Below are 12,663 nucleotides of genomic sequence, written 5' to 3'. Positions count from 1 at the left end.
AAAACTAAATATACTTTGTAAGTAATAACTGCCCTGGTTTTTTTTGTTGTCATCTGGCAATGCTGACATTTTCTTTCAAAACCATCTGGCCACACCTGTCCATTAGTTTTTTGTTTATGTTGGGACGTTGTCGGAAAAATCGGCTGTTTTTCCGTGTGTCCGTCTGCTATGAAAAGCTGCTAAAAAGCTAAATATAAAAATCAGCGCAGCGCATACGTTGGCTGGCTGCATTGTTTTCCCATTTTAATGGAAAATTATGTGAGTGCGAGTCAGAAAAACGCATCTTGTGTGTGTATATATATATAAGTATGTAATTGTGCCCGTGTACGTGTGTGTGTTTTTGTGTGCATGGTGCAATGGAAAAGTGATTATTATAAATGAAAAGCAGTGAAATGTGTAAGTGTGGCACTGCAAACGCTTTGAACTTTTCCATTTTCATGTTTTCACCTCGTTTTTTGTTCTCCCCCTCCCTCTCTCCCGCAGACAACCAACTCCCACTTGTACGTGTGTAACGGCAAAAGGGTGTTTTGCCTGGGTGTGCGTGCCAGATAAAAGACTTTGACTTTCTGGAGGATACTATAGTGTCATCCGAGTGGTATAAGCACGGCAAAAGCCCCTAATATGCAGGCAAGTCCATTAGTTATGCCAGAGGTCAAAGTTAGGCCCGCAGCCAGGACCTAAGGAGCAATAATAATGTTGTAAGAAGGCGGCGAGCCTGTATAAGAGAGAAAGAGAGAGGTCTGGTGTTTTGGTGTGAGTGCGTGGTAGAACAAAGAGGACGAAAAACACGGCTAAACGAATTCGCCGCAACACGAATTCGCCGGCAGAAATTGAAAGAAAAACAAAAGGATATCCTTTTAAAACTGATTAAAAATAAAGACTGCTAAGCTATATATAATCCGAAACTATGTCTGCTGCGGAACTTGAGGCAGAGGCTGCCGCCCAGGAGCAACAACCCCAACAACAACAACAATCGCAGGGCGAAGAAACAAATACAAACTCCACTGCCATCGATGAAAACACAACCACAACAAACAATTACAACAATAATCTGGATACGGAAACCCAGCTACAAATGCACCACGAACCGCAGCAACTGGAAATCGAGGGCAACAGCAACAATGGGCTCTCAGGACTCGGAATCAGCCTGATGAACTCCTCACCGCCGCCGCACAGCTACCGGCACTCGCGGGCCTATCGCCACTTCAAGAATCCTCCCCAGCCGCACATGTGCATCCGCACCACCACAGAATCCGGCGAGGAGCTTTTCATCAACGTCCTAAGCTGGACGCGCATTGTGATACCGCAGGAGCCCAGTGATCCCATCCCTCTTTACGGGGGTATGCGGGTAAGTTTTTATAAATTTTTCCCAAAATAATAAGAAATATATTATATTAGACAGGATTTTTTACTAAAGTTAAGCGATATTTATTGACAAATTCTGGTTTAATTTTAATTTTTACCAATTTTAAATGTTTTTTTTTTAATATTTAAGGGCAATTTGTCTCAACTCTCTGTAATTTATATTCTAAAAAAGGAACTAAATTTGTTTAGCTTACTAGAGAAATTGATTGCACATTTTACGTAAAAAACTTTCAAATTCTAAAATCTTGTCTAAGGGGGTTAAACAGTTAGAATTAAAAAAAAAATTTTATTATTATTATTATTATTATTATTATTATTATTATTATTATTATTATTATTATTATTATTATTATTATTATTATTATTATTATTATTATTATTATTATTATTATTATTATTATTATTGTTATTATTATTATTATTTTATTTTGTTAATGTACATATATATTTTTTTAAGCAGTTTAAGACCGAAATTTTGCTCAAAAAGCAATTTTTGGTTTTAAGAGAAACCGCCGTTTTGTCAAAACATTTAATTTTGTTTATTCCTTCGATTACTAAGATAAGACTATACTTTAACGACATTTTTTTGATTTTTTAATTTCGGAGGATCCAGTCCAATTAAATTTTTTTCGTACCTATAACTTTATAGGTATAACCCCTTAAGGGAAAACGAACTAAACACATTAAATTAACCGAATCTTTCTTCCAGGTTCCGCCTGGCAGCCCCAGGAGTCCTCCCATCGTCTTTGCCGTCATGGCTAATCCGGAAGTGCTCAAGGACTCCGGTCGCCATAGCAAAGATCCCGAGGAGCGACGTGCCATGGTGGAGCTTATGTGTGACTTTGTGGAGGCTATGAATCCAGGCGTGAAACTAGTCAGGTATTATTTGTACACATGTCTGTAATTTAAATTTATGCAGTTACTGAATATGTTTGAGCTAAACAATGATTAAATAATCTGGCAACTAATACTTTACTTTTAATCCCCAGAAACGCCGTAATACTCAAGGATCGCGACATTTCAGGCGAACTGAAGGACGTGTGGAACGCAGTGCAGGCGCAGCGCGATCGTGAGCGAGAGGAGCAGATGATGCAGCAGCGCCAGCAACAGCACTACCAGAACATCACCACCCAACAGATGTTTCCCAAGTCGCCAGATGCAGTGCGGGCAGCTAGTGGTGGTGCTGCCATGAACGAGGCCAGCCCGCCACCGGCTCACCTGTCTGAGCCGCTGCTGGCAGAGCACGGAAACGCTAATGGGAACGGGAATGGTATCACTTTGGCCGTATTTGCGCAGCAACTGGACAACAAGGTGGCCAGCGAGCATGCAGAACAGCAGGAGCAATCAGCATTACTGGAGGAAGCCTGTGTGGATCAAACGGATGCGGGCAACTCAGCGAATGGATCAGCGTCGGTGCTGGACAATCAAACGGTGGTGGAGACCGAATCAGAGGCGAAGGTTGCTTCACCGGCAGCCACCAATGGAGCCAGCACGCCCACATCCAGCAACTCAACTCCTCCCGCAACAGCCACATCCACTTCCAGTCCAACTCCAGCTCCTGCTCCTGTTGCTACACCAACTCCTCCACCTGCTGCTCCCGCCAAGAAGGAAAAACTGGGTGGTTTCTTGCCCAATGGCTGCATCTTCCCGCGCTTTAAGAACAACAAGAATAAAGACAAGGATAGCAGCCACAAAGAGGGCAAGAGCAAAGAGAAGACCCTTCTGAACGCACTGAAAAAGAGCAAGGAGAAGAAGGTGGCGCCCAGTGAGCAGCCCCCAGAGAAGGCAGCCGTCTCGGACAATGGAACCACGCAGTACGAGAAGAACTGCATCAACAATCTGGAGTGCGAGGTGCAAAAGCTGGATCTGAACAGCGGCAGCAATGGCGACAACAGCATGTTTATCAAGCTGAAAGTGTCGCCGGCCAATGCCACAGCAGCGGCAGCGGCGGCCAAGTAGAGATAATCCTGAATTTACACACACAAAAATCTCGTAGGTAAGTGAGAGGTAGAACGAAAGATTAGGAGGCGGCACTCGCCAGTGAACCAGTGAGTCACTGAGTCAGCATTTAGGGCTTAGAGTCGTGGATAGACTCGTGTAGCATATACAAGATTTATATATACAGAATATATATACACTCACACACCCGTTTACACCGTTGGTCAATTTTTTGGATAGCCACTCAAAGTCAGGACTAGATGAACTAACAGTTGTGCCATGCTCCAGCTCATTGACATTCATAGACGACAGCGCTTCTCCCAGGATCTTCCCCGGCATTTAACTGACACACTGATAAACGTATTTACATAGTTCAATATATGTATGATTCGCATACAGTTTGCCTTATATACAACAAGAAGCCCAAGCGACAAGAACCTAGCAAGAACCAGTTGATAAGCTCGAGAATTAATGTATTTAACACCCAATCGTCGAATGAAACTCATGCGCCAAATGAACATCCCAGCACTCACCCACATCGTAGACTAACTACTAGCTCCATTCCCAAATTGTCCTATCACTTCATCGGCAACCACCCACCATACATTTCCCAGTCCATATCCGTGAAAAAGTATTACAAATCTTCGCTGATCCAAGCACCCTGACCCTGGATCGATTGATCTCCACGCTTTGAAGTTGAGGGGCAGTACAAATGGGTGTGTTTTGAAGCCGGCTCTGTAGTGCCACAACTAACTTATGTACCTTAGTATACCCGAATGCGAAAACAGTATACAAATCCGCAATGTCGCTATTATATTTTATTTTTTAAAGTTTAACTTTTAGTTCCTCTTATTGAATACCGAATGGGAAACCTACTTCTCCTTCTATTTATTTTCCGTGCGTGCTTGTTGTGTTGTAATTGATACTGTTGGAATGTTTAACCTTATACTGTGTTTATTGTTTGTGCTAACCCAATTCCCTCAACTTCAAACGATATCACTCACGAATCATATATATTAAAGCGAGTAAATCACTTAGAATTCGAATAAATATTCGGGAAACTCCTTAGAAAAAAAAAGGGAAAACAAATAGTTTCAACTGCAATATCGGACTGAACAATGCTGCCATATAAAAGTATATACATGTAATGACTTTGTATATAAAGTTAGCTACATATTTCCATAAAAGAACGAAATTTCAATTGTGATTCAATCGAAAATCTAATTTTGTTTCCACATCGAAGAATTTTATTGAAGATCTGAAAACACATACACAACGTATACCGAATAAAATATAATTTTGTTTGCTAGGAAAAACCCCACGTACGTGGAAATCCCAACATAAGGAACTTTCTTTTTGTGTTTTGTTTTTTTTTAAGGTGCCATACAGCAGGAGTGTATGAGAATTAATCAAAATTGATTGCATCCAATTGGTATTATATATAAGCCCCGAGTTTCCTTAATTGAAAGTTGAAATGAGTATCGAAAACCCTAAAGTAAATACTAGTTTTTAACTGGTTGTAAATGATAAATGCTCGTGTAAAATTTGTATTAATTTAAAGCACGAAACCAACAACAAAAACGGCAACAACATAACACTATAATTACAAATTAAACTAGTTTAAGATTCAAGTCTTCTAAGCGAAGAACAAAAAGCAATAATTTTACTTGAAAAGAGAAACTGGGCAAGAAAATTATAATGAAAATGCGTGTGGCGAGTTGACAGCAATAGGGGTGGTACTGGAACACTCTAGAATTTTGAGTTGTAGAGATGTGTCTTCAAATACTTTATATATTTATTTAGTAATCTTTACCTACCAATTTTACCAATTTTGGTTATCCTAGCCTCTGAAATATCTAGTGTTTTCCGGATCACCCCGGAAAAACTTCTACAAGCAAACAAACAAACACGCGTTTGCAGATAAAAAGCCAACACACAAAAAACACACATTTTTATATGTATATGTATGTAATAATAAAAGATCGTATTTGACAAAAGTGTATTCGAAGCTGCGATTTATTTTGCGAAGTATTCAATAAATATGTGGAATGTTTTTTAGCTACTTTCTACAGAACGACCTACTATACAACGCGATCCATGGATGCGATGGATCTCCTAAATCCGCAAGGATCTGGATCATCCTACTCATCCTTGTTGTTGACGGCCCGCAGACGTTCCAGCTCGGCGCGCTCCTCCTTGTTGCGCAACAATGGGACATTGTAGTCGAAGGCGTAGAAGAAGCCCTTGGGCTCACCGGTCTCCTCCGGTCCGGGAACATATGGCTGCTCCTCGTGGACGTAGGGCTGGTACTCTGGCTCAGCGGGCTGATAGCGACCCTCCTGCTGGTACTCGGCGGCATAGGGATCGGGATTGTGACCAGCGGCGGCGGCCAGTTCACCCCACAGCTTGAAATGCTCCTCCTCGGCCTTCAGTACAGCCGGAGTTTTGGTCGCCGGCAGTTTCAGGTGCGCTGGCCGGTTGTCCTCCACATGGAAACCGGTCTTATCCGCATAGTAGTTGGCCACAAAGTCACGGCCATGTGGCTGAACGTACTTGTACGATCCAGTGACCTTGCCCGTCTCATCGCGCCTCTCGTTCTTGCCCTGGTTCCAGTCCTTGTAGCCATAGGCGAACTGACCCAATCCGTCCTGGCCATGGTACTGATGGGCATCGTAGTGCTCCTCCACATAATCCTCTGGGTGCTCGATCACCCGACCCATGTACACGAATTGTCCCTGCTCGTTGCGGGCCTCGGGCAGCGGGTTCTCTCCGGTCTTGGGTGCATACTCGATGTCGCCAATGCCGCGCAGTTGGGCGCTATTCAAAAACTGCTGAGCTTCCTCGGGGGTTATGTTGATCTTGAAGATGTTCTCGCCGCTGGCGAGGGTGGCCTAAAATTATAAGTCAAGCGATAAAATAATTAGCAAAAAAAAAACTAAGATAAGCATACAATTAAGGCAGACTTTATGGCCAATTTAACACGCTACACAATTCTGGAGGAGGAGATCACAAAAAAAGATGATGATGTCATATCATTGATTTAAGTTAAGTCTCATCTGGCATGTAACCCAGGGTTTGCTTAACTTTTGCACATTGTATATCTTTTCGTATTTGCACTTTGCAATCCGCACACCGTTCAAGTTGACATTTATAGAGTCACAACCCGGATTTTAATTGAATGGTTCGGATGGATCTATTCAGAGATGACCGTAAATATCAGCTTAATTATGCAAATTCTCTGCATTTACCAGCAACAGGGCAGCCAAGATGAAGCACTTCATTATGGATTCCGATCGAATTTTGAGTTATATATATCCAGGTATCACTACGTTTTCGCTGTTCTGCAGTTGGCGGGCTACTAATAACTGAATATCGAAAGCCACTGCTTATATACTAACTTTTAACTTGGCAACGCGGTATTGTTGTTTTTTGCGTTTTGCATAAGTCTGAATGAAGATGTGCTGGTGTGTTTCACTGACCAGCAGACTGAGCTTCATCTGTCCGGTTTCTTACTCAGCTTACTTAGAATCTCGCATCCCACAGCCAGTGGCGGCAATTTGAAGTTCATTATCAACGTCGCTCAAATTCGCACTTCTCACACTCAAACTACGGATATATTCAGAGAGATGCTGGAACAACAACTATGAAAACATCATCAATTGTAAGTATGCCGCTTGGTCAATTAGTTATCTAATAGCTATGTGGCTTACCCATCTTTTGTTGGCATTTTCAGAACCCTTTTAGCCGCGATTCAAGTGGCATTTTCAGACCTCATTGGCTGTCGGTGGCGAGTATCGCAAAGATACTCTTGTTTTTGCCTCTAGAAATTGATCTGGCAGGCATATAAGGTGGTTGAATGTTTCAAATCTGGTTTGGCCTACCTTATCTTGATTGTTTAGCTCATGTTTGTTATTAAATTCGCAAGAAATCTACATTTTATGGGTGCCAACTTTGAATTAAACATTTTTGATGAGTTTGTAAATATTTTATGATATCATTTATAATTATTATATCTGTGTATAAGAGTCGTGCTGCTAATTTGAATGTTTTAAAAACCAAAGCAATTTAATTATTACTTATTTTGTTATTTTAGAGAGATTTAAAAATGTACAAGGTACCCAGTCGTCGAAGCCGTACATTTTTACCTTTTTACTCCAACCGCTTGGCTATGATTTATTTACAATTAAGCATCTTTGAGCGCCCCAATCACTTTTTACTTTGAATTAATGCAAATTTTACCGCTTTAGGTTTAACTTTGGCTCCGGGTTTCCTGTAGATCGGCGGAAGTTTTTTGTTTAGACATGCGCCAAGCACTTGAAGTCCAATTGACTGCTGCATAATTAGATGCGATGCGAGTTCAATAGAGGATGCGATGGCTATACACGTCACTCGGCCAGGCGATCAAATGTCAGTTCAATAAGCCCGGCTCAAGTGTAATTAGAGACCATGGATCTTGGGTTTTGGGAAGGGTTTTCGAAGCAGCGATCGTGCCAAACTCTTGAAAGGCGTTTATTAGGCGCTTACAAGGGCAACTGCGCAGTTGTTCGCTTACAAAATGACTTAACTATTTAAATAATAAGCCCGCTTCACGTTCCAGGCTGGGTCCGTAAACATCTTGAATCTACGGATGGCGACTACTGCAACAGTCTATTTTGAAAGTCAAGCGTATCCAAAGCGCCACATCATCTCGGTAGTATCATCGCCATCATCCATCCTCATAAGTAGTATCATATCATCATCATCCATTGCCGAGTGTTTCCCACTGTTTTGGGGTCTTTTGGCTATTTTTAAAGCAGACAAAGGCGAGCCAATATCGAGGAAGAATTTAGGTGGTTCCAAATACTAAACAACTTTAGAAACAACTAAGGTTCTAGCTTATTTATGATTCACTAACAGGTTAGTATACGTTATGTGGCAAAATCATAAACTCTGACGTAAAAGTTCTAGCTAAAGTAATTTGGTTACTTTGTCACTTCATAAATTTACTTTATTATTCTGGCAATTTCTGGAATCCGCTTTAAAAACAAATAAACAAACTAGCATCTTATTATATGGAAAACTCATTGATTCATTCTTAAGTTTGTTATTTTGTTATTGAATTCCAAATGATGATGCCAAGTCTAAATAAAAACGAAGACCTAATTTCCAACCAAGAATCAGGTTTTTGGGCCTCTCCGCCTTAAATTTGGTTGATAATTATTTATAATACATTGTTATTTTTTGCTGCCTTTAAAATATCAAATAATTGCGTTTGATAAATGACGCTGACGCTGTTGTTGATGGCGATCGTGATGTTGGTAACAGATGAAATGTCAATTTAATTTGCATTAATATTTTTGAGATAAACTCCAAGATAAATTTTATCAGACTATCTAACTTCCTTATGGTTTTTAAATTAATAAATCAAAGAGTGTCTATGGAAGCAATTTATTTAGTTTTTGAAAGTTATGTGTGAACAATAAGAAGTAAGAAGTTCTTCCAAACCGCTTCATTAAAATGGTATAATTGACTTAGAAATTATTAAACCTAGTAATTTAAATGTCTTAGCCAAAGGCACAACAAGAAGAAATAAAATTTAACGTTTATTTAAACTAAAATTCCCTTCGGGTTTTATATGACCAATAAAAGTTCAAGATTAAGATTTTACTGTTATTTTTAATTTTTTTCTATTTAAATTATGCGCTTTTATTTTTATTTTAATACCAAACCTGTCTTGAAGTTTTATCAATTTTTTAAATTATCATTGTTTTTCTGAATAATATTTTCAGGATTATATTTATAATAAATGGTTCTGTATCTTTTTAAAAATAAATTCTACACCGTGGTGTGGAAGCATGCTTTATACCCCTGAAACATAAAATTGTTTGCCTTAACTTCTTGTATAATATTCGGAAGTGAACTATACTATAATTGGCAAGATTAATTTATTTGTTTATTTGTAAAAAATTATAAATTCTATCACACAATCTATAAAAAACACAAACAAAATTTTATTATACAAATTTTCACATTTTAATAGAATTCTTTCCAAGTAATTTCTGAACAGAAAATATTTGTCTTATTTATTTGAGTTCCACATCAAAAATTAATTCCATTTCAGAGGATTTGTTAAAACTCTTACATTTTTTTAAATCAACGACAACTATTTTAAATTGACGGTCATCGAAGTTTCAGAGCAAGCAGCCTGCGACAGCCAAGCTCTGAGCTGTTTTACCGATTGTTTGATAACTGCTCTGTGCCTGTCAGTACTAGATTTCGGTTTAATTTGGTAAATTAAACCCTTCTGGCTCTGGTCACACCGTGTCTGGCCACCAAAAGCCCAAACTTAATTAAAGAATTAAATAATTCTTATAATAATTAAGCCGAATAACCTACGCAGTGCGAGTGCGTAACAGAGAAAAGGATTCCACACGGCGACAGCGAAATCATGGTAGTGTTGGAGACGGAGAAGGTAAGGCGAAAAGGAGAAAAATCGAGCCGCATGGTTTCGATTCGATTTCGATTTCGACTGAGCCGTGGCAGGAACAACAAAAACAGGGTTGTTGCACAAGACAGTCGAGCAGAAAAAAGTGTGCAGTTGGCGTGGCTTCATCTCATTATTGTTCACCCGTTTTTCCCCAAAATCAGCAGCCGTAATTTCTCGCACAATTATTGCTAAATATTATACTTGCACGCTGTTGTCTACGTCATAGCTATCGCTCTCTCTGTCTCTGTCAATCTATCTCGCTTTCGCGGTCACTCGCTCTCTATCCTTCTCTCGCATTTGCATACCACACGTTTTTACTGCTCTCTCTCTCTCGCTCGCTCTTTCTCTCTGTGGCTGGAATTTGTCAAGAAATCGCTCGATGTGTGTGTGGGTTTCTGTTTCTTTTTGCTACATAAATAGGCGAAGCAGAGAGACGAAAAATTAAAAAAGAGTGAATTACTGCAATTAAGCAGTCGCGAACAACAGTTAAATCATAATTTTGTCGGCCATTGCAGCCCGAGAACCGTTGGTTAATCTCTCCTACTCCACTTTCCACCTCCTTTCTTTCAATTTTTTCAGTTAAACGCGCCGCTGCTTTGAACTCGCACTCGCAGACTCGAATTTTAGCCGCAACAATACAAGAAAAAACTCTTTAATTCAAATATAAATCAACAATTCCAATTCTTTCAACAGGCAATCTGTGTTTTTATGTCAAATACGTGCGCGTGTGTGTGTGTGCTGTAATTCCATCGTCACTTTCGATTCGGAGTTCGCTAGGGACAGTTGTTCTTTTTTTACTTACCAGTAGTCCCCAAAGTGAAACAGGATACTTCACATACTCACTATACTAAACACCCCACTCAACATACAAGTTTAACGAGATTTTTGTATTATCATTACTTAGTTTTTTGGTTAATAATACGCAAGGAAAAAGCGAACTGCAGGGAAGATATCAAGAAACAATCCAAAATCCACACACACTCGAACAGAAATCAAAAGCTTCGCTCTCTCGCACACACACACGCACCACCACCACCACAACTATCACAAACACCACGACAGAGAGAGCGGCAAGTGAATCACGGCGAATCCGAATCCTCTCCGGAACTGATCCTACCATCAAACGCATCCAAAAACACGGCCGCCAACATGCAGAGCGACTTTCACAGAATGAAGAACTTTGCCAATCCCAAGTCCATGTTCAAAGTAATACTCTCAGTGCGCCTGTCGCCAAGCCAAGCTAATCTAATCGTGAACATCCCCCCGGTCTCTTCCGCTATCTTCCCCCGCAGACCAGCGCCCCAAGCACCGAGCAGGGTCGTCCGGAACCACCCACTCCGGCTGCTCCCGCGAAGATCGCCGAGGTTAAGGATGTCAAGCCCAAGGAGGATCCGCAGGAGGCTGGTGAGCCGGCCGTTGGAGGCACTGCATCGACCACCGCCCCAGCTGGCGACGATGCCGTGCGCACCGAGCACCTGTTCAAACACCCGCTCATGAATGTGTGGACCCTGTGGTACCTCGAAAACGATCGATCCAAGTCCTGGGAAGATATGCAGAACGAGATCACCAGCTTCGACACCGTCGAGGACTTTTGGAGTCTGTACAACCACATCAAGCCGCCATCAGAGATTAAAGTGGGCAGTGACTACTCGCTTTTTAAGAAGAACATTCGGTGGGTTTGGGTTTGTCTCTTTAGTGTCGTCATAGTCATTGTCTAATTATTGACTTTTATTATATGCAGTCCCATGTGGGAGGATGCTGCCAACAAGCAGGGCGGTCGGTGGGTCATTACCCTCAACAAAAGCTCCAAGAGCGACCTGGATAACCTATGGCTTGATGTGGTAAGTATAGAAAATAATATGGCTTGAGATAATAGTCATATTTTAATAGAATAAGGAGGTTACTATTGTGTTCTGCATGACTAACTATCTGAATTTTTTTTGCAGCTGCTTTGCTTGATTGGCGAGGCCTTCGATCACTCCGATCAGATTTGTGGTGCTGTCGTAAATATTCGCGCCAAGAGCAACAAGATATGTACGTTTCCACACCTCCAATTTTTTTTTAAATTCCTTTCTTCAACGTCTCCTGCTTTTCAGCCATCTGGACTGCCAACGGCAACAACGAGGAAGCTGCCCTGGAGATTGGCCACAAATTGCGCGATGCCCTGCGTCTGGGACGCAACAACTCGCTGCAATACCAGTTGCACAAGGACACAATGGTCAAGCAGGGCTCCAACGTCAAATCGATCTACACCTTGTAGGCTTCCGCACCTCGCCCGCCATCCGATCCCTCAGAGTTTAGTTTGTGTCGCCTTTATTTATGGTTATAAACATCAGCGAATGATCGTAACTCTTGTCCAAGACTTGCGTAACGAATCCGGAATAGACCCCTTGTTATCAAAAATCGGCAAGCATAATATCTGCTTTTTGTAGTCATTGTCAATATTGGATTTAACGGAAAAGTATAATAAAAAACATATAATAAAACCGGATATTATTGTCTTTGAATTGGAATCGTTAATCTATTGGCTGCCAATATATATTTAATTTAATTCTAATCACTACAGGGTGACCTATACTAAATATAATAGCGATGTATCGTGCTTTAACTACCTGGTGTTCAGTTAATAACGTACATATGCTAAAACTTTCATTTCATGTTAAAAATAGGTAATTTTTGTCTTCGACAATGTTCATACAGTGTAAAAGTGGTGTTATTAGTTTTGAAAAAATTCCTTTTGGGCCGTTGGTCAGCCTATAATAGGCTCATATTGCCATACTTCCTAAATTAGGAATCCTAATTTGGAATTATTTTTCCTGCAAAAAATACGTTACTAACGTGACCACAAGTTTCACGTTATCGATGTATCGATAAGTCCGATAAGTTCAATTCCC

The 12,663-nt window shown here is 40.6% G+C and overlaps 2 protein-coding genes across 2 annotated transcripts; one reads left to right on the top strand and one right to left on the bottom strand.

Moving 5' to 3' along the window:
- Positions 1 to 102: 102 nt before the first annotated feature.
- On the top strand, positions 103 to 12,260 carry LOC128258399 (uncharacterized). The gene is made up of 11 exons (XM_052989995.1): positions 103 to 396; positions 484 to 1,348; positions 2,075 to 2,244; positions 2,355 to 3,323; positions 5,363 to 6,189; positions 9,683 to 9,841; positions 10,674 to 10,975; positions 11,062 to 11,441; positions 11,511 to 11,610; positions 11,716 to 11,803; positions 11,866 to 12,260. The coding sequence occupies exons 2-11, from the start codon at positions 908 to 910 to the stop codon at positions 12,027 to 12,029; spliced, it is 3,600 nt and encodes a 1,199-aa protein (XP_052845955.1). The 5' UTR covers positions 103 to 396; positions 484 to 907; the 3' UTR covers positions 12,030 to 12,260.
- LOC128258916 (uncharacterized) lies at positions 5,302 to 6,700 on the bottom strand. Its single transcript, XM_052990924.1, has 2 exons — positions 6,552 to 6,700; positions 5,302 to 6,194 (listed from the first exon to the last, which is right to left on the bottom strand). The coding sequence occupies exons 1-2, from the start codon at positions 6,582 to 6,584 to the stop codon at positions 5,445 to 5,447; spliced, it is 783 nt and encodes a 260-aa protein (XP_052846884.1). The 5' UTR covers positions 6,585 to 6,700; the 3' UTR covers positions 5,302 to 5,444.
- Positions 12,261 to 12,663: the final 403 nt, after the last annotated feature.

Source organism: Drosophila gunungcola (genome assembly GCF_025200985.1).
Source record: "Drosophila gunungcola strain Sukarami chromosome 3L unlocalized genomic scaffold, Dgunungcola_SK_2 000003F, whole genome shotgun sequence".
In the NCBI taxonomy this organism is placed as follows: domain Eukaryota; kingdom Metazoa; phylum Arthropoda; class Insecta; order Diptera; family Drosophilidae; genus Drosophila; species Drosophila gunungcola.
The sequence above is the reverse complement of the archived record's forward strand: the minus strand, read 5'-3'. Positions and strand labels throughout refer to the sequence as shown.

Coding starts and splice junctions, on each gene's coding strand:
- LOC128258399 (XM_052989995.1), top strand. CDS start 908: ATGTCTGCTGCGGAACTTGAGGCAGAGGCTGCCGCCCAGGAGCAACAA. Junction 2,245..2,354: donor CCAGGCGTGAAACTAGTCAG/GTATTATTTGTA, acceptor TTTAATCCCCAG/AAACGCCGTAATACTCAAGG. Junction 3,324..5,362: donor GCGGCAGCGGCGGCCAAGTA/GAGATAATCCTG, acceptor AATGTTTTTTAG/CTACTTTCTACAGAACGACC.
- LOC128258916 (XM_052990924.1), bottom strand. CDS start 6,584: ATGAAGTGCTTCATCTTGGCTGCCCTGTTGCTG. Junction 6,195..6,551: donor TCTTGGCTGCCCTGTTGCTG/GTAAATGCAGAG, acceptor TTATAATTTTAG/GCCACCCTCGCCAGCGGCGA.